Source organism: Hemiscyllium ocellatum, chromosome 45 (genome assembly GCF_020745735.1).
Source record: "Hemiscyllium ocellatum isolate sHemOce1 chromosome 45, sHemOce1.pat.X.cur, whole genome shotgun sequence".
Taxonomy (NCBI): domain Eukaryota; kingdom Metazoa; phylum Chordata; class Chondrichthyes; order Orectolobiformes; family Hemiscylliidae; genus Hemiscyllium; species Hemiscyllium ocellatum.
The window spans coordinates 14397132-14416429 of record NC_083445.1 but is presented as its reverse complement, the minus strand read 5'-3'; the positions used below and the strand labels follow the sequence as shown (position 1 = coordinate 14416429).

The following is a 19298-nucleotide window of genomic DNA, read 5'->3' as shown; positions in this document are numbered from 1 at the left end:
AGTATTGTTGGTTAATGGAATTTAAAGCTTTATTGGAGGTACATCATACAGTATTACTGGAGAATAGACTTTTTAAGAAGTGAATACATTGTTTAAAAATCCTTTCTCTTGTAGCCATAGGTTTAATATGGGTGCTGCAGTTCAGTAACCATAGATGTAATACAGCTCAATGGTCACCACTTGGATGTTGATAATGGGAGACTCAATTCTATTGGATTTCAAGAGTTGATGGTTATCATTTGATTAGATTAGATTAGATTACTTACAGTGTGGAAACAGGCCCTTCGGCCCAACAAGTCCACACCGACCCGCCGAAGCGCAACCCACCCATACCCCTACATTTACCCCTTACCTAATACTATGGGCAATTTAGCATGGCCAATTCACCTGACCCGCACATCTTTGGACTGTGGGAGGAAACCGGAGCACCCGGAGGAATCCCACGCAGATACGGGGAGAACGTGCAAACTCCACACAGTCAGTCGCCTGAGTCGGGAATTGAACCCGGGTCTCAGGCGCTGTGAGGCAGCAGTGCTAACCACTGTGCCACCGCGCCGCCCACTCTCTTCATTTATCTATCCCTTTACTCTGTCTCTCTGTCTCTCTCTGTCTCTCTCTCTCTTCTCTATATAATCTATTCCCTTTTCCCACGCTGTTGTCAGCACAAATGCTCCCATTTCCCAACTATTTTCAATTTTGATTAAGTGTTGCTGGACTTGAAATGTCAGTTTTGTTTTCCTTTTCAATAATCCTGCCAGAGCAGTTGAATTTCTGCTTTTGATGAGAAACTCAAATGAACCCACCGTGTACGCACTGTGACTACAACACTAGCTCAGCGGCTAGGAATCCTGCAGCGAGTAACTCACCTCCTGACTCCCCAAGGCCTGTCCACCATCTACAAGGCACAAGTCAGGAGTGGGATGGAATACTCCCCACTTGCCCTGGATGGGCGCAGCTCCAACAACACTCAAGGAGCTCGATACCATCCAGGACAAAGCAGCCCCAACTTGATTGGCATCACATCCACAAGCACACACTCCCTCCACTCCCCGATGCTCAGTAGCAGCAGTGTGAACTATCTACAAGATGCCCTACAGACATTCACCAAAGATCCTCAGACAGCACCTTCCAAACCCACCACCACTTCCATCTAGAAGGACAAGGGCAGCTGATACAGGGCAACACCACCCCCATGCAAGTTCCCCTCCACAACACTCCCCATCCTCACTTGGAAATATATCGCCGTTCCTTCAGTGGCACTGGGTCAAAATCTTGGAAATCCCTCTCCAAGGGCATTGTGGGTCAACCCACAGCAGGTGGACTACAGCGGTCCAAGATATCAGCTCACCCCCACCTTCTCAAGGGACAACTAGGGACGGGGCAGTAAATGCTGGTCCTGACAGTCCCACAAGTGAATAGTACAAAGCCCAGTTAGTCTCAGTAATGGTGACCATGAAACTATTGAAGATTGTGGTAAATTTCTGACCTTCATTGTAACCAAGGACAAGAGAGATCATTACAAGTGTCTGTCCTTAATATCAAGGCCCCATTTAGTTGAGTGTTCTATCTAGGGCCTCTAATAAAACTGGAGTCAATGAGGAAGCCATTACAGACACAGAGGAAGATTGTGTGTGTTGGAGGCCAAACATTATCCAAGGGCATCACCTGTTGAAATTCCTCCATGTAGCATCATTGGCCCAACAATTTCCAACTTCTTCATCAAAGACCTTCTCTTCATTGTAATGTCGGAGGTGGGGGGATGTTCGCCAATGATTGCACAATGTTCAGCGCCATTCATCACTCCTCAGGTGCTAAGGCAATCCATATCCATATGCAGCAAGGCCTGGACAATATCCAGGCTGAGGGTGATGGTCGTCTCTCTCTCTCTCTCTCATTGGAGATGGTCACCGCTGGGCGTTTGTGTGCCGCGAATGTTACTTGCCACTCGGGATTGCTCTCACTGGAATGCAGAAGAATGGGGGGAGGCGGGACACTCGTAGAAACATGTAAAAACCTGGTGGGACCGACCAGGCTAGATGTGGGAAGGACGTTCCCGATGTTGGGGAAGTCCAGCACTGGGGGGTCACAGTCTAAGAACAAGGGGTAAGCCATTCATGACTGAGATGGAGAAGAAGGTCTTCACTTGGAGAGTTGTGAATCAGTGGGATTCTCTCCCACTGTTGGGGTCAGTCCGTTAGATATATCCAAGAGGAGCCGGGCATGATCCATGAGGCTAGAGGGACCAAGAGGGATACTGAGAGAAAGCGGGAATGGGATACTGAGGTTGCATGATCATATGGAAGGGTGGCGTGGGCTCGAAGGGCCGAAGGGTCTCCTCCTGCCCCTATTTCCTCTGTTTGTTGTCAGTCCAAGCCGGGATAACGTCCAGCTCTTGCTGCATTTGAACATTCAATCCCCAAGGAGCTGAGGGTGGTGCTGAACCATTCAGATTTCTGAATCAAATCTGATCGTGGGAGACAGGGACACAGCACCGTTGGACAGGTGAATCACTCCGGGAGATCCGAATCTGAATTCACAGCAAAATTCAAATTCAGTAAAGATCTGGAAGAGAACAGCTAAGGCTGTTGATGTAACCACTGTTGAATTGTGTTAAAAGCCCATCTGGTTCACTAGTGTCTCTCAGGGAAGGAGAGGTCTATGATCCACACCCAATCTGACCTGCAACTAGAATGGGAGCCATATTTATCTCGCTTTGGGCATCGGTTGGCCTAGCCAGCGATGAACACATCCCATGAGCTGATAACCACAAGAATTCAAATCCCTCCACCTACCAAGCCCCCACCACCTCCTTGCATTTCCACACAGAGGAGCTTGTTAAATAGATGGCCAGGGAAGCAACAGACCATTTTCCACTCTCCGACCCATCAAGAGTGCAACTCAATACAACTGAACGGAGTCAGAAACGAAGACAGGAATTGCTGGAGAAGCTCGGCCGCTCTGGCAGCTTCCGCGGGAGAGAGATCAGAGTTCCCGCTTTGGGTCAGTGGACTGCCTTATGGGCAGAGCAGAAACACAGCTCTTGTGAAACCTTCTGATAAAAAGAAAAAATGTTGCCCAATGAACTGAAATGATGCCTTGTTCTGAGAATAAGGAAGTGCACTGGGGCTTGTGTTCCGGCACATTCTTCAAATAACAAGAAACGTGAAGAAACTCGAAGATCTCTGATTCTGGATCCTCAGAAATGAGAAGCGATGGCTCATTGTGTCCCTGACGAGGGAGGGAGGGGAGGGAGGGAGAGAGGGGAGGGAGGGAGGGAGGGAGGGGGGCAGGGGAGCTTTTCGATAGTGTAAGGTGGGCCATTTCATATGTAATTTCAGTTACACCACACGGTAAACTTTTGCTATAAATTCTGTACCTTATGATCTTATACTCTTATGAAGGAGTGTCGCTCCGAAAGCTAGTGCTTCCAATTAAACCTGTTGGACTATAACCTGGTGTTGTGTGATTTTTAACTTTATCCATCCCAGTCCAACGCCGGCATGTTGTACACCAGAGTGGTCTGAGTGATCCTTTTCTGTAATTCATGTCTTTCTGAGATGGGTATCCTTTGTGAGGAGTCTTTGGGGTGGGGGGTGGGGAGGTGGGGAGGTATTGTAAAGGGTTACCATGGTTTCCAGGGGCAGGAGCAGTAGCGGACGGTTTTAGAGTTGACCTGGGTGGGGTGGAGAGGAGAGGTTGGGCCTAGTGGGAGGGGAACAGGGAGACCGAGGGGTAAACCCAGTGAGCGGGGGGGGAGGAGAGAGAGAAGAGGGGGGAGCGGAATCCAGCGGGTGGTAATATCAAGGCAGTGTGTTTGCCTACCGAGACCCGGGGGTGGGGGTGGGGGGAGGGGGAGGGGGAGAGCGAGAGTATCAGTATTTAGGCAGGTTGCCCATTTCCCCCCCAACCCCCACCTTGCTCTGGACATACTACTACAACAACCTCAGCACCTCTTGAAGCGCCTAAAGATTGCTTTCAGAGACTGAGCCATCGAGACCAAATTTTGGCGACGGTGAACCAGATATGAGATAGGCGGGGCCCCCATTCCCCCCTCAAGGTGGAAGAGGTTAAGGAGCATCTTTAAAGTTGAGGGAGGTAGTGTGTGGGGTAGGGAGTGAATTCCAGAAAGCTAGGCCCGAGCAGTCGATAGCAGAACAATGGATGGGTCTGAGGACATGTGAGGAACCTGGCTCGGAGGAACAGGGAGACTTCATCAAGCTGGAAGAGGCGATGGGAATGGCGATAGGGCTGTGGCCGGTGGGGACATAAAAATGAAGCTGGGAGTCTTCAAATTGAGCAATCCCTTGACTCAGTCTTGACGCGAGAGTACGGGCTGCAGATGGGGTCCAGATTGGGAGATCCAGACACGACGGGATTCGGAAAAGTAGTCATTGCGTCAGGTTTCAGTCCTGAGGGGTGATTCCTGATGAAGGCCTCTTGCCTGGAGCGTTGACTCTCCTGCTCCTTGGATGCTGCCTGACTTTTCCAGCACCGCTCTCTTTGACTCCAATCTCCGGCATCTGCCGTCCCCACTTTCTCCTGGACCCTAATTATGGTTGGGAGTGTGGCGCTGGAAAAGCACAGCAGATCAGGCAGCATCCGAGGAGGATATGACGTGGACTTCCCCTGTCATTGGAGCTGTCGCCTAATTATAGGCGCAGTTGCCCCAGTTATGGAAGCACATGGTGGCTCACTGGGATAATCTGCGCATTTACTTGCCCTCAATGTTACTGGTCGCGATGGGTCCTGGCACACTACTGTACTGCCAGCTCATTGAGGGGCGAGCCAGTTCAGCACAGGCACAGACAAAGGCCAGGCACAGACAATGAGAGATCTCTTCAGAAAGGTGTTTGCTGACAGCAGCCGTGCAAGGTGATAAGATTTGACAACACGGCCGAGGCTATTTCTGGCTTCCCTGACGTCAGGAGTTGCCATGGCGATCTGGGGGCTGACACACACACTCACACACACATACACACACACACACACACACACACAAACATACACGGGTCTCTTGCGTACGTGTCTGTTGCCAAGGGGATGCGGTTGCCAAGGTTACGGTGCATACGGGATGAAGGATTGACAGCTAAGGGTTGCCTCAGGTGACGGATTCCACTCCCTCCCGGCACACACACACACACCCCTCTCTCAAGCCCAGCAAAGGGCTGACTCTGTTGAGTAAAGACGCAGAAGTGGGGAAGGAGAGGGGGCAGAGACCAGCAAAGGCAGCAGCTGGGAGCGAGCGAGAGAGAACACGGATTTTTGTCAAACAGAGGACCGTCAGGATAAACTGTTAGATCCAGCCGGAGCAGCGTGGAACAGGGGATGTGTAAACTTTGATCCGGGGTAAGTCACTTATTGTGTAAAGGCACACCAGGGCAACACAAGATTTAATCTCCAAAGGGATCGAATTGTGAGGCTGAGAGGGAGGGGGGAGTGACCACAGAATCAACTGTAAACTGACCTTCCTTTGTTCAACTTCTGTCATAATAGTGGGACCTTCTGGGGATGTTTTCCACAGCACATTTACTCAGCATTTCAAAAAAAAATGCCTTTCAAATGAAATCATTCTCATTGAGGTTAACTCATTCTGTTCCACGACAAGATGGGCTAAACAGAACATGAGCCACAATGTTAAGAAGGTTGTAAGTGGTTTTAAAACTAAATTTCTCCTTGCTGTTCCACACAGAGGAGCCTGTTAAATACATGGCCAGAGAAGCAACAGACCATTTTCCCTGTCTCCAACTCAATCCAAACTGAAAGAACCGTGGATGCTGTAAATCAGGAACGAAAACACGAAACGCTCAGCAGCATCCCTGGGAGAGAGGTCAGAGTTCACGTTTCGGGTCAGTCCTGAGGAAGGGTCACTGGACTTGAAACGTTAACTCTGATAGATGCTGCCAGACCTGCTGAGCGTTTCCAGCAATTCCTGTCTGAGTTTGACTCAACGCCAGTCAGTAACATTATCATCACTGTGACGTTGTTTAACAGTGAAGGAGATAGTGTGTGTGTGTGAGAGAAAGAGAGAGCGAGACCGATAAGAAACAAGGAAGTGAAGATGGAGTGAGAGTGAATCAGCGGAAATAAACAAGACTGAGAAGGAGAGAATAGTTCAACTGAGATACCGCAGAGAAGTCAATGAGAGAAGGAAAGTGAGTCACAGAGAGGTTCAGAGATGGAGAGTGAGAACTGGAAATAAAGATGGGGGTACGAGATATGGCTCATTCCAAATGAGGCAGGATTTATACTGGGATCTGGAACCTGTACTGAAGACAAAAAAAAAGTGATGGAGATCACAGTGGGTCACGGAGAGAGATCAAGCTAACGTTTTGAGTTTCTCATCACAATGTACAGTAACTTGCCATGCAGCTGAACTGCTCTGTTAGATTAGATTAGATTACTTACTTACAGTGTGGAAACAGGCCCTTCGGCCCAACAAGTCCACACCGACCCGCCGAAGCGCAACCCACCCATACCCCTACATTTACCCCTTACCTAACACTACGGGCAATTTAGCATGGCCAATTCACCTGACCCGCACATCTGGTGTTTATGCTTATACAAGCCCAACCACTCCCTGAAAGAGTGAAGTTCACCCATTCACTGGATGAAGACATTTCTCCTGAATTCCCTTTGGGATTTATCAGGGTGAGCTTACATCCCCTGTTCCCGCGAATGAGAAGAATTTGCTTGAAGTCTAGCCCATCAAAACCTTTCTTAACATCTTTGCAGGTCACCCCCATGGACATCTCTTTTTTCAGATACAAATGTCCCATTCAGCTCTGATGTTGACTGGTCGCGATACCTGTGCTACTATAATTCTTACAAAAGTGTTTCCTCACTGCCTGCCTCTCAGTATCAGGGGAGTACGGTCAAACCAAATTTCAATATAAACTTAACTTAACGTGTGTGTGTGTGTGTGTGTGTGTGTCTGTGTGTGTGTACGTGTGTATGTGTGTATACGTGTGTGTGTGTGTGTGTGTGTGTGTGTGTCTGTGTGTGTGTGTGTATGTGTGTATACGTGTGTGTGTGTGTGTATATATACGTGTGTGTGTGTGTGTGTGTTCAATTCTATGCTAGAAACAGACCCCAGTCCTTGGATTTAAATTGGGTACTGATTTAAAAAGCCAGATTATGGCATTTCCTTTCATCAATGTTGGAGGTTCCAAAGACAGCATGATCCAAAGTTAAGCCTCATTATGTGCAGCTTGCAAACAGAGGCAATCATCTTATCAGCTCTAAACTTGGGTAAAAATGGAGGCCATGTTTTAATGAGTATATCTTTAACTGCAGATGTCAATGGATTATAATTAGGAATGGGGATCCATTTTCACTCGAGGAACCACTGTCTCCAAGAATTTGTACACAGAGTGGCGAGGTGGCACCTCATGGCATCTCTTCACATGTTGGCACTGAGCCCCCAGGATCAGCTCAACAATGGCAGAGTGTTGCACTCATGACCCTGAGCAAGCAAGCCCCAGTGTGAGGGTCAGTGCGCAGACTATTCTTCGGGACTCGCCTCTGGGTAGGGTTTAAGGGGTTATGGCTACATTCATTGGCTTTTGATGCTAACACCAGCTCAATTACACGATGCTATAGATTTACAGGCAAGTGGAGGTGTTTGCTTTGGGATGATGGGAACTGGTTGGATTGAAGAGTCTGTTTGCGTGCTGTCTAACTCTATGACTTAAAATGGAAACGGAGGGATTGAGAGTGCCTCCATCTTCCCCCCATTGCTTATTTTTCCCATGGTTCAAAATTGAGGTCTCCCCGCCACCCCCAGCCACTCCCCCACCCAATTAGAGGAAACACCTTTTCCTACATTTTCCATCACTTCAAGATGTCAATGGATTCATCAAGTCTTTCCCAAGCATTGTTGTTGTAATTGCACTGTCATAGTGTAAAACATTTTCACAAGTTACCTCAGAGGTAACGCCAGATCAGGGACAATTATTAGTCAGAAAACCAACAGGGGATGGCCTATGTTCCTTCAGAGACTAGCACAGTATAACAACATGAGAGGACATAAAAGGCGTTGGCTTAACATACACACCCAGTATGGTCCTGAAATGACAGCTCAAATATTAGAGTCATAGAGATGTACAGCACGGAAACAGACCCTTCAGTCCAACTCGTCCATGCCGACCACATATCCTTGGATAAGCACATGGATGATGATGGGATAGTATAGGGGGATGAGATTACATTGGTTCACAGGTCGGCACAACATTGAGGGTCGAAGGGCCTGTTCTGCGCAGTACATAGAACATAGAAAAATACAGCGCAGTACAGGCCCTTCGGCCCTCGATGTTGCGCCGACCGAAGCCTACCTAACCTACACTAGCACAATAACCTCCATATGCCTATCCAATGCACGCTTAAATGACCATAAAGAGGGAGAGTCCACCACTGCCACTGGCAGGGCATTCCATGAACTCACAACCCGCTGAGTAAAGAATCTACCCCTAACATCTGTCCTATACCTACCACCCCTTAATTTAAAGCTGGGTCCCCTAGTAACAGCTGACTCCATTAGCGGAAAAAGGTTTGCACTGTCAACCCTATCTAAACCCCTAATCAGTACTGTTCTATATTCTGTGTATGAACCTCATCTTTTCCCACCTGCTAGCACCCGGCCCATCTCCCTCCAAACCCTTCCTATTCATATACCCATCCAGATGTCTTTTCAATGCTGTAATTGTACCAGCCTCCACCACCAGCTCATTCCATACACATACCACCCTCTGGGTGAAACAGTTGTCCTGTAGGGGCATTTGAACGTCAGGCCCATCTGTGGCTTTAACAATATCACCCCATCAACCCTCACCTTTAAGCTCAAGATGGAATTCAGTGAAGTCCTCCATTGAGGTGAGGGACATCATTCAGTGGCTATGAAGGTCATCGAACCCCTACAGTGCAGGAAGAGGCCATGCAGCCCGTTGTCTCGGATCCTCCAGCCTATCCCTGTAACCTTGAATTTCCCATGGCCAATCCACCCTAACCTAGTGTGGCCAATCCACCCTAACCTGTATATCCCTGGACACTATAGAGTGGCCAATCCACCCTAACCTGCACATCCCTGAACACTATAGTGTGGCCAATCCACCCTAACCTGCACATCCCTGGACACTATAGTGTGGCCAATCCACCCTGACCTAGTGTGGCCAATCCACCCTAACCTGTATATCCCTGGATACTATAGTGTGGCCAATCCAAGCTAACCTGCACATCCCTGGATACTATAGTATGGCCAATCCACCCTATCCTGCACACCCCTGAACACTATAGTGTGGCCAATCCACCCTAACCTACACATCCCTGGATACTATAGTATGGCCAATCCACCCTAACCTACACATCCCTGGATACTATAGTATGGCCAATCCACCCTAACCTGCACATCCCTGGACACTATATATGGCCAATCCACCCTAACCTGCACATCCCTGGACATTATAGTGTGGCCAATCCACCCTAACCTGCACATCCCTGGACACTATAGTGTGGCCAATCCACCCTAACCTACACATCCCTGGACACTATAGTGTGGCCAATCCACCCTAACCTGCACATCCCTGGACACTATAGTGTGGCCAATCCACCCTAACCTACACATCCCTGGACATTATAGTGTGGCCAATCCAACCTAACCTGCACACCCCTGGACACTATAGTGTGGCCAATCCACCCTAACCTGCACATCCCTGGACACTATAGTGTGGCCAATCCACCCTAACCTGCACATCCCTGGATTGTGGGAGGAAACTGGAGCACCTGGAGGAAACCCACACAGAGACGGGGAGAATATGCAAACTCCACACAGACAGTCACCCGAGGGTGGAAGCGAACCCAGAGACCCCTGGCGCAGTGAGGCAGCAGTGCTGACCACTGAGCCAGCAGCATCCCTGGGCTCCAGGTGGGCATCACAATGGAGGACAGCTCTCCAGTGACACCCACTGGAGGCAAACCGAGTGAATGAGTCAGGAACAGGAGCTGCCCACTCGACTCAAGCAGCCTACCCCACCAGGCCATGGAGGGCCACACAGTGTAGACCCAACCGCACCTTCCTTCACAACCCTTTGACTCCCTGTGGGATCAATCCCAGGTTCAGGAAGGAAGTGGGACAGCGACCAGGAAATCTTTGGAAGATGTCCTTTCTCTTTATCCTTTCACGGGGACCTGGGGCATTTGTGGTCCATCCCCAATTAGCTTTGAGCTGAGCTCGAACCTTGTTGGTGGGGGGGAGGTGGTGGGCTTCAGAGAGGCTGCGGGTGCAGGCTGGAGAGGATGGGTCAACACTGATGTGAGTTCATTTAGTTTTTGTATAATCAATTATAATTGCAGAATTGCAGAAGTAACATTAATTTACTTATATCCCACACTCCCTTCCCTGGAGGAAGGTCACTCGTTCCCCCCCTCCACCCCACCCTCAAAGAATTAACTCTGCTTTCTCTCTCCACAGACCTGCTGAGTTTCTCCAACAAATTCTAGTGGCGAACCAGAGGGTGTTTTGTAATTTTGGTTTGTAAACCCCACAGCTCTGGCTCCAGCCCACCTTGCAGATGGAGAAAGGCAGGTTTCTGAGTTTGTTTTAAGTTGTTTGCTCTGGAACACCAGAACCGTGCTGCGAGGGGTGAAACCAGAGAATGGGATCTGTTGAGGGGGGCTTGGCATATTTCTGCAACAAATAATTTTTTTTAACTGCCAGGCAAGATTAGCATCACAAGCTTGTGAGACGTACAAAATAACCAACCCGTCTGTGTACAGACCAGGAGTGAGCTCCAGAAATAGCTGTCAGAGAGGGGGAGGAGTTTCGCTGAGGGTTGGCTAACGTTTATATAAAAAAACATATATATGTATTGCAGCAGTTGAGATAACCCACCTTCTGCTGACGGCACACATTTGCTTTCGAGGAAGGACTAACTCCTGTCGGAACTAGAAGAGGTTTTTTTTTAACTTTTCCAGACACTGTGAGTAAGATGAGAGATTTTTCTCTCTCCTTAAATGAGAGAGGACAGTGTGAACAGTAAAGGGAAATGTGTGTTAATTTGACTCGCATTCCGGAGAGCTCTGATCTTTTCCATTCTGAAATGTTGGAATTAAACAGCGGATTGGGGTGTGAAGCCGTCTCCAAGTGAGGGCAGCTGAAGGCGGGTTTATATCTGTGTGTGTGTGTGTGTGGTGTATGCGTCTGTGTGTGTGTGTGTGTCTGTGATTGTATGTGTGGTGTCTGTGTCTGTGTATGTGTGTCTGTATGGTGTGTGTGTGTGTCTGTGATTGTATGTGTGGTGTGTGTGTGTCTGTGATTGTATGTGTGGTGTCTGTGTCTGTGTGTGTGTGGTGTCTGTGTCTGTGTGTGTGTGTGGGGTGTGTGTGTGTCTGTATGGTGTGTGTGTCTGTGTCTGTGATTGTATGTGTGTGTGTGTCTGTGTGTGTGTCTCTGTGTGTGTGTGTGTGTGTGTGTCTGTATGGTGTGTGTGTCTGTGTCTGTGATTGTATGTGTGGTGTCTGTGTGTGTGTGTGTGTGTGTGTGTGTGTCTGTGTGTGTGTGTGTGTGTGTGTCTGTGTGTGTGTCTCTGTGTGTGTGTGTGTGTGTGTGTTTGTATGTCGACTGGTTTGTGTTGGAGGTAAGTAAATTCCCCACCACCTCCACTGCCACACATGACTGATCGCCCACCCTCCTCCTTTTTAAAAGTGTGAGTGTCTCTCTGTGTGTTCATGAGAAGCCGCTAGATTCTGCTCTGGGAAAGACTGAGCGCTGGATTTCACTTTTAATGTAACTTGCTCACCATCTCCCCAGTCAGTCCCTATCCTCCTCCCCATTCTCAGACAGAATGTGACAGTGTGCCCAGTCACTAACAGCTGAGCATTGTGCAAGTTCTCTTTCTCCTTATGTAACTCGCCAGCCCTGTCAATAATCACTTTGTTATCCCTGGGTTCAGTTAGTCCACTGTAACCCCAGTCTCATTGCCATCTTTACTATAATGTGTTGCTTCCATCTATTTTAAACCAGCCCTCCCCTTAATGTGCAGGCGGTCGGTCGGTTTGGTTCAGTAAACCAGAGAGTGATTTAAAACTCCAAATCCATAAAGGGCACCCTCTAGCCGTGCGTTCACTGAGACCTCCCTGGCCTGCAGACCTTTGAGAATGCCTGATCTTAGTGAGTGCACTAATGGTCGCCATGTCTTCAGCTGGCCTAGTAACCAAACTGCAGAATAATCTTTTCCATTTCCCTCTGCCTCCCAGCTCTTTAAATTCCTTTTATTTTCAAAACAGAAAGAGAGCAGCTTCTTTGTCTCCACCGTTGGTCATCAGCCATTGCTGTGTGGCTCAGTGTCATGTTTGACTTTGTATTGTTCCTGTAGGCACCTTGGGATGGGTTCCTGTGCCAACGGTGCCATACAGAAGAAAGTTGTTGTTGATTGAGTTGGGTGTTAAACGCAGTTGCCTGTGGTGTTTACACTTTTGAGGAGCTGGTGTTGTGACTGATGTTTGCAACAAACACACACAATATACGCATTCAGACACACACACACACAGACACACACATATACATACAGACAGACACACACAACACACAGACACACACACAGATACACAGACACACACAGACTGACACACACAACACACAGACACACACACATACATACAGACACACACACAAACAGACACACACAACACACAGACACACGCACATACATACAGACACACACAACACACAGACACACACAACACACACAGACACAAACACACGCACAGACACAAACACACTACACAGGCACACACTCATCCAAAAAGACACACACAGACATACACAACACACAGATACACACACACGCACAGACACACACACACAGACACACACACACAGACACACACACATACAGGCACACACACACACACAAACACACAGACAGACACACTTACACACACATACAGGCACATACACACACAGACACAGACACACAGACACATACGTACAGACAAACACACGCACACACAGAGGAGGATTTCGACATACCCCTGACAGGAAGATGGCTATTTTTAATTTCACTACGTAGCTAACCCGGATTGCAAAGACCTCTGGCATTACTTAATCTTCTTGCACTTCAGCCCAAATATTTTTTATTTACTGGAAGTGCAAGCCGATAACATCACTGGAACATTAGTGGCAGGCAGGGCTGACACAGCGTGTTCTTATTGAGAGATTTATACGTTGAGGGAGTGAATTAAAGTTGACTTGAAAGAAAGCGAGAGGTCTGCACAAGGACTGAATGATGGGCAGCAAGAAAAAGAGGCAACTTTTTCAAAACTTCCAGGAGCAGTTTGCTGTCTGACTGAATGCTCATTTGGAACTTCCGACGCTCCTGTCTTCCTGGGAATGGTATCAAGGCTCCTTATGCTATTAAATGCCAGCCCTCACTTTTTGCCATGGCGTTTAATTTGTAATGAGTGCACACATGCAGCAATGTTTTCAAACTGACAGGGAAACCATCAGCCTGAGGCTATTGGCTGAGAGGCTGTAACCCCTCAGCGACTTGTGGCATCCTATGTAACTCCCCCTCCATGAGGAACCGCTTGGGTTATTTACATATGAACAACAGCGGGTCCCATAATCCTCTCACAAACACGGGGCCAACAGACTGATCTATTGAGCTCTGAGAAGGTCCCTTTTGCTGGGTTCACATCAGGACTTGCCTCTCCCCACCCTACGGCCTGAATCAGTTTGGGATTCAGAGGGGATTTACGGACAGGATCGTGCTGCCCCTTTGGCCGTTCCCATGTGTGGCTCCCTGTTCAGGGCTAACGTATCGAGGAGCCTTGAGCTATTCAGCCAGGAATGGTCTGTCTGTTGTTTCTGAGTTGAACGGCCACCCGTTTGTCAGGAATGTCAGACCAATCTCTCCTCTCCTGGGCACACAGGATGCTGTCCAATGCCCTTTCAGTTAGACTAACTAGTCATGATTTGGAGATGCTGGTGTTGGACTGGGGTGGACAAAGTTAAAAATCACACAACACCAGGTTATAGTCCAACAGGTTTAATTGGAAGCACTAGCTTTCGGAGCGACGCTCCTTCATCAGGTGACTGTGGAGGACTCGATCCTAACACACAGAATTTATAGCAAACATATACAGTGTGATGTAACTGAAATTATACATTGAAAAACACCTTGTTTGTTAAGTCTCATGTGTTAGACTGACCATGACAGTTTCACTTCTTTCATATGTAAATCACAAAACTTTTGTTAAAAGTTATATTCTCAGGTTAACTGTAACAATTGGTGTTAGGCCAGATAAGATGTTGAAGGTGTTTAGCCCCCTATGCTCTGTTGTCTGTACCATAATGTTTAGACTGATTCTAATCTAAGAAATTAGTTCACAGAGTCTTACATAGATTCATGCAGTTTTTGACAAAGTACAATGTAACTCTGCAAGTACAAATTCACCCAACAAATGTGTGTGTGTGTGTGTGTGTGTGTGTGTGTGTGTATGTGGGTTTGTGTGTGTGTGTGGGGGGGGTGGGTGGGGTGGCGGTTGTGAGTGTGAGAGAGTATATATATATGTGTGTGTGAGTGTCAAGTGGTCTAAGTCTGTGAGAGGGTGCGTGTATGAATGTGAGAGAATGTATGTCTGCAGGAGCGTGTGTGAGTGTCTGGGGTGGGGGGTTGTGAGTGTATGAGAGAGAGTGTATATGTGTGTGAGTGTGAAGGGGACTAAGTCTGTGAGAGGGTGCATGTGTGAGTGTGTGTCTCTGTAGGAGTGTGTGTATATGTGTGTGGGGGGGGTGGGGAGTTGTGAGTGTCTGTGAGACACAGTGTATATGTGTCTATGAGAGGAAGCATGTGTGAGTGTGGGAGTGTGTGTCTCTATAGGAGTGTGTGTGTATATGTGTGTGTTGTAGGGTGGGGGGTTGTGAGTGTCTGTGAGACACAATATATATGTGTGTGTGAGTGTAAAGTGTCTAAGTCTGTGAGAGCATGCATGTGTGAGTGTGAGAGTGTGTGTCTCTGTAGGAGTGTTAGTGTGTGAGTGTGTGCATCTGTGGGAGTGTGTGTGTGTGTCTATAGGAGTGTGTGTGTGTCTGTAAAAGTGTGTCTGTAGGAGTGTGTCTGTGTGAGTGTGGGAGTGTGTGTGTCTGTAGGAGTGTGTGTGAGTGAGTGTGTGAGTTTGAGAGTGTGTGTGTGGGAGTGTGAGTGAGTGTGGGAGGGTGTGTGTCTGTAGCAGTGTGTGTGTGTGTGTGAGTGAGTGTGGGAGAATGTGTGACTGAGTGTGGGAGTGTGTGTGTCTATAGGAGTGTGTGTGTGTGTGTGTGCGTGAGTGTGGGAGTGTGTGTGAGTCAGTGTGGGAGTGTGTGTGTCTATAGGAGTGTGTGTGTGTGAGTGTGGGAGTGTGTGGGAGTGTATGTGTGTGTGTGTGTGTGGGAGTGTGTGTGAGTCAGTGTGGGAGTGTGTGTGTCTATAGGAGTGTGTGTGTGGGAGTGTGTGTGAGTGTGTGTGTGTGTGCATGTCTGGGGTGGGTAGCTACGAGAAGCGAGTGGTTGACGTGGTGTCTCAATTATCTTGTCTGTGTGACAGGTAACGCCAGGCGGTAGTGAGGCTTCCCAGAGAGATGTCTGCAGCAGCTGAGGCCTACCAGGCGGTGGGCGAGCGGAAGGCCGAAGGCTGGCAGGACCGGACTCAGCTCCCTCAGGCGGTGGACCTCCGAGCGCCGCGCCTGTCCTTCACAGATGAGGCAGTGTCTTTGCTGACCACCAACGGCCTACTGGCCCGCTCCCTGCTGGGCACCCGGCAGATCAAGCACAAGGGCACCAACTCGGTGAGCCGCAGGAAGCGGGAGTTCATCCCAGACGAGAAGAAGGACAACACCTACTGGGACAAGCGCAGGAAGAACAACGAGGCGGCCAAGAGGTCACGCGAGAAACGGCGGGTGAATGACCTGGTCCTCGAGCAGCGGGTCATCGCCCTGCTGGAAGAGAACGCTAGGCTGAAGGCCGAACTCCTGGCTTTGAAGTTCAGGTTCGGCCTACTGAAGGACCCCTCCGAGGTGCCAGCTGCCCACAGTAGTGACCAGTCCCTCCACTGTGTCACTGCCGCCCAGCCAGCTTTCCTATCCAGGGCCTATGGGATGCAGCCAGTGGACAACAAGGGTTTTCCAAGCGGGAGTCAGCCATTTGGAGGCGACCCCAGTGTGGAACAGGAGCCCTGTGCCGTCTCTGAGGACTCTGGCATCTCCACGCCTGGAAGCTCCAACATGGGAAGCCCCGTCTTCTTCGACGAGCAGCTGAGCGACCAGGACAAGTTCCCGCCGAGCCCCGAGGACCCCCGCTTGGAAGGCCAGCTGTCGCCTGACGGCGAGGCGGACATCAGGCGGGCGTTCACCGGGGACGGCCTGAAGCCTCCCCGTGGCCCCGAGCTGACCGAGACGGTCAAAAGCCTGCCCCACAAGCTGCGCTTCAAGGTGGGCGCCGGGGTGGAAGAGGTGGACGTGAAGGTGAAGCTCCTCCAGCTGGCAGGGGGCAGCCTTGGCAGAGGGGCCGCTGAGCAACCCTCCGGCCAGGTCAGGGGACAACAACAAGGATGCTACGCCAATGCACCCCTGCCTCCAGACGAGCGGGGAACAGGCTCTGGCGTGGTCCCTCCCGCTTGGAGGACCCCTGTTGGACTCTCTCCAGATGAGAGCAGAAATGGCCTCCATTGTAGGTATTTGCGAGAAGCCACCCCGTTCAGCACCCAAGGAACCCCCGGCTATCCGAAAGACACTCTGAAGGAGGATTCTGCCTACAAATCTGAAAACAGTGCCCTTAAGCATCAGCTGGCTTCCCTCTCAGCTGAGGTGGAACAGCTGAAGAAAATGTTCTCTCAACAAATATATCCCAATCTGAATTGAGGGCCGTGTCCGATGATACGTACGTCTCGTTGGGTTTTTTTCCCCCATTTTCGGTTCGTTTCCCCTGTTGAGTCGTTTAAGTTATTTACAGATACCCAGAGTCGGTGCGAAACTGTATTTATTGTGGTGGGCTGTAAATAGACAATGTGTGTAAATATATTTTTACTTGTTATTTTCTAACTGATCACTGTCATTGTAATAAATTCTTCAAAGCTCTTCAGGCGATGGAAGTTTTTCACATTTGTAACTGCCTTTTTTTTACCTTCGGGATCGCCACCAGTCTCTCTCGCTCTGGCTTGCAAAAGGATTTCTATCTTTTGTTCATCAAATGCACTTAATTTTGATCCCCTCCGTCAAGATTTAGGGACAGAAGCTGGCAAGTAAAGTTCAGATTAGATTTTCTACAGTATGGAAACAGGCCCTTCGGCCCATCAAGTCCACATTGACCCTCCAAAGAGTAACACATCCATTCCCCTCGCCCCTAACTAATGCATCAATCGCTATTGACAATTTAACATGGCCAATTCACCTGACCCACACATCTTTGGACTGTAGGAGGAAACTCAGGCTGGCACAGGGAGAACGTGCAAACTCCACACAGAGTCGCCCACGGTGGGAATCAAACCTGGGTCCCTGGCGCTGTGAGGCAGCAGTGCCAACCACTGACCAACGGGCCACCCACAGCTGGGATTCATATCTGGGATTGGTGGGACAAGGTATAAGTGGGGGGGAAGCAGGGAGGACCGGACTGAGCAGTGCTGCTCCATTACAGACAAATAACTTGGCCGATGCTGGTATAGAATAGAACATAAATCAGTAAAGTCAAGTCTGTGTTACTGGAAAAGCACAGCAGGTCAGGCAGCATCCGAGGAGCAGGAGAATCGACCGGAGTCCTTCATCAGGAATGTTTCCTGATGAAGGGCTTTTGCCTGAAACGTCGATTCTCCTGCTCCTCGGATGCTGCCTGACCTGCTGTGCTTTTCCAGCACCACGCACTCGACTCTGACCTCCTCACTTTCTCCGCAGGGCCTTCGGCCTTTGAAAATGATTGAGGAGGCTCTCCCTTCACCTCAGAGGCAAACAAGGGTCAACTGTCTTCAAAATGGGGTGGGGGAGAAACAGGAACAGGTGCCATCGAGTGGCAGGGGGACTGTGTCCGTAAGCCTGACACATTGGGAAGCCTGTATGTACAATAGCTGCCAATCATCCTTCTCTCGGTGAGGAGCTGCCTGGGGTGCAGTTCCCATGATGGACACTAAAGAGCAGCAATGTCTCTCTGCTGTCTCCTAATCAATGAGGTCTTCACTCGAGGCCAAAAGAATCAAGGCCGACCATTTCCTCCACAAACCACTGTTACACAGCGTGAAAACAGACCCTTCAGCCCATAACCCCAAACTAAACCAGTCCCACCTGACCCCTATCCCCTCCAACCCTTTCCTACTTACCCAAGTGCCGGTTTAATATGGTAACAAAACCCACATCCATCCCTATCTCTGGAAGTCCATTCCACTCACGAAACACTCTGTGTAAAAAAACAGGTTGCCCCTCATGTCTTTTTGAAAAATGTTTCTCCTGCCACCTTAAAGTTACGCCTTCCAGTTTTGAAATCCACCCCCCCCCCACCTGTCATTCGCCCTATCCATATCCCACAGGATTTTATAAACCTCTATAAGGTGACCCCATAACCGCCTGAGGTAGCGTCCCAGACATCATCAGTCTCATCCTTTTCTCACGGGTACCTTTAAAACCTAAGAAGAAATAAGTACCAAAGATTTGCAACAAAAAGTGTTAGAGTCATGAAGGGTCATCCAAAAAGGCAGTCGTTAAAAGAGACGTGTCCCCTGACCTCATACACTGACAGAACTCTCGTCCAGAATGAGCAGATTTCCCTCAAAATGTCTCCCATTCACTTCAGCTTTGCTGTTGTCTTCTGTAAGAGGCATTGGTTACTTAGCAACCACGTGTAAGCTGTTCATAGCTTTCAGCAAAACAAGATTCTAAACTAAAATAAAGTGAACGAACGCACATGGATGAGGTAAGTCAGAAATATAATTTGCAGGAAAAGCTCAGCAAACATGGCAGCATCTGTGAAGAGTTCACGTCTCTGCTTGAGCGATCTTCCTCGGAACTATTTTCATGCAGCTGCTGCTCCGAATGAATTTGCACTTTTTTATTCAGGAAGACCAGGATGATATAGCTGCACCAAGCGAGTTCATTCAGCAAGGTAAGGGTTAAGGCCATTCTCACTAAAGATCGCAGGGTCAGACCAAACCACTGCCCTCACCTGTAACCTGGGACGTACATTAGAGTGGAGAGCTTTTATGTGTGTGTGAATGAACCCAAGCGCTTTGTAGCCCTGGCCCTCATAAGCCTGTGACCACTGAGCTTGGAGAGGAAGGGAAATAAATGCC

General features: G+C 49.0%; 1 protein-coding gene across 3 annotated transcripts; it reads left to right on the top strand.

Moving 5' to 3' along the window:
- The first annotated feature begins 5130 nt into the window (after positions 1-5130).
- On the top strand, positions 5131-17122 carry nfil3-6 (nuclear factor, interleukin 3 regulated, member 6). 3 transcript variants are annotated; one of them, XM_060855022.1, is made up of 2 exons: positions 5131-5346; positions 15576-17122. In XM_060855022.1, the coding sequence occupies exon 2, from the start codon at positions 15610-15612 to the stop codon at positions 16885-16887; it is 1278 nt and encodes a 425-aa protein (XP_060711005.1). In that variant the 5' UTR covers positions 5131-5346; positions 15576-15609; the 3' UTR covers positions 16888-17122. The 3 variants fall into 3 exon arrangements, with proteins under 3 accessions (XP_060711005.1, XP_060711004.1, XP_060711006.1); XM_060855021.1 differs by lacking the exon at positions 5131-5346 and adding an exon at positions 10854-10970; XM_060855023.1 differs by lacking the exon at positions 5131-5346 and adding an exon at positions 11001-11134.
- The last annotated feature ends 2176 nt before the right edge of the window (positions 17123-19298 follow it).

What these genes read in the sequence shown, in the direction of transcription:
- nfil3-6 (XM_060855022.1), top strand. Translation starts at nt 15,610, where the DNA reads ATGTCTGCAGCAGCTGAGGCCTACCAGGCGGTGGGCGAGCGGAAGGCC.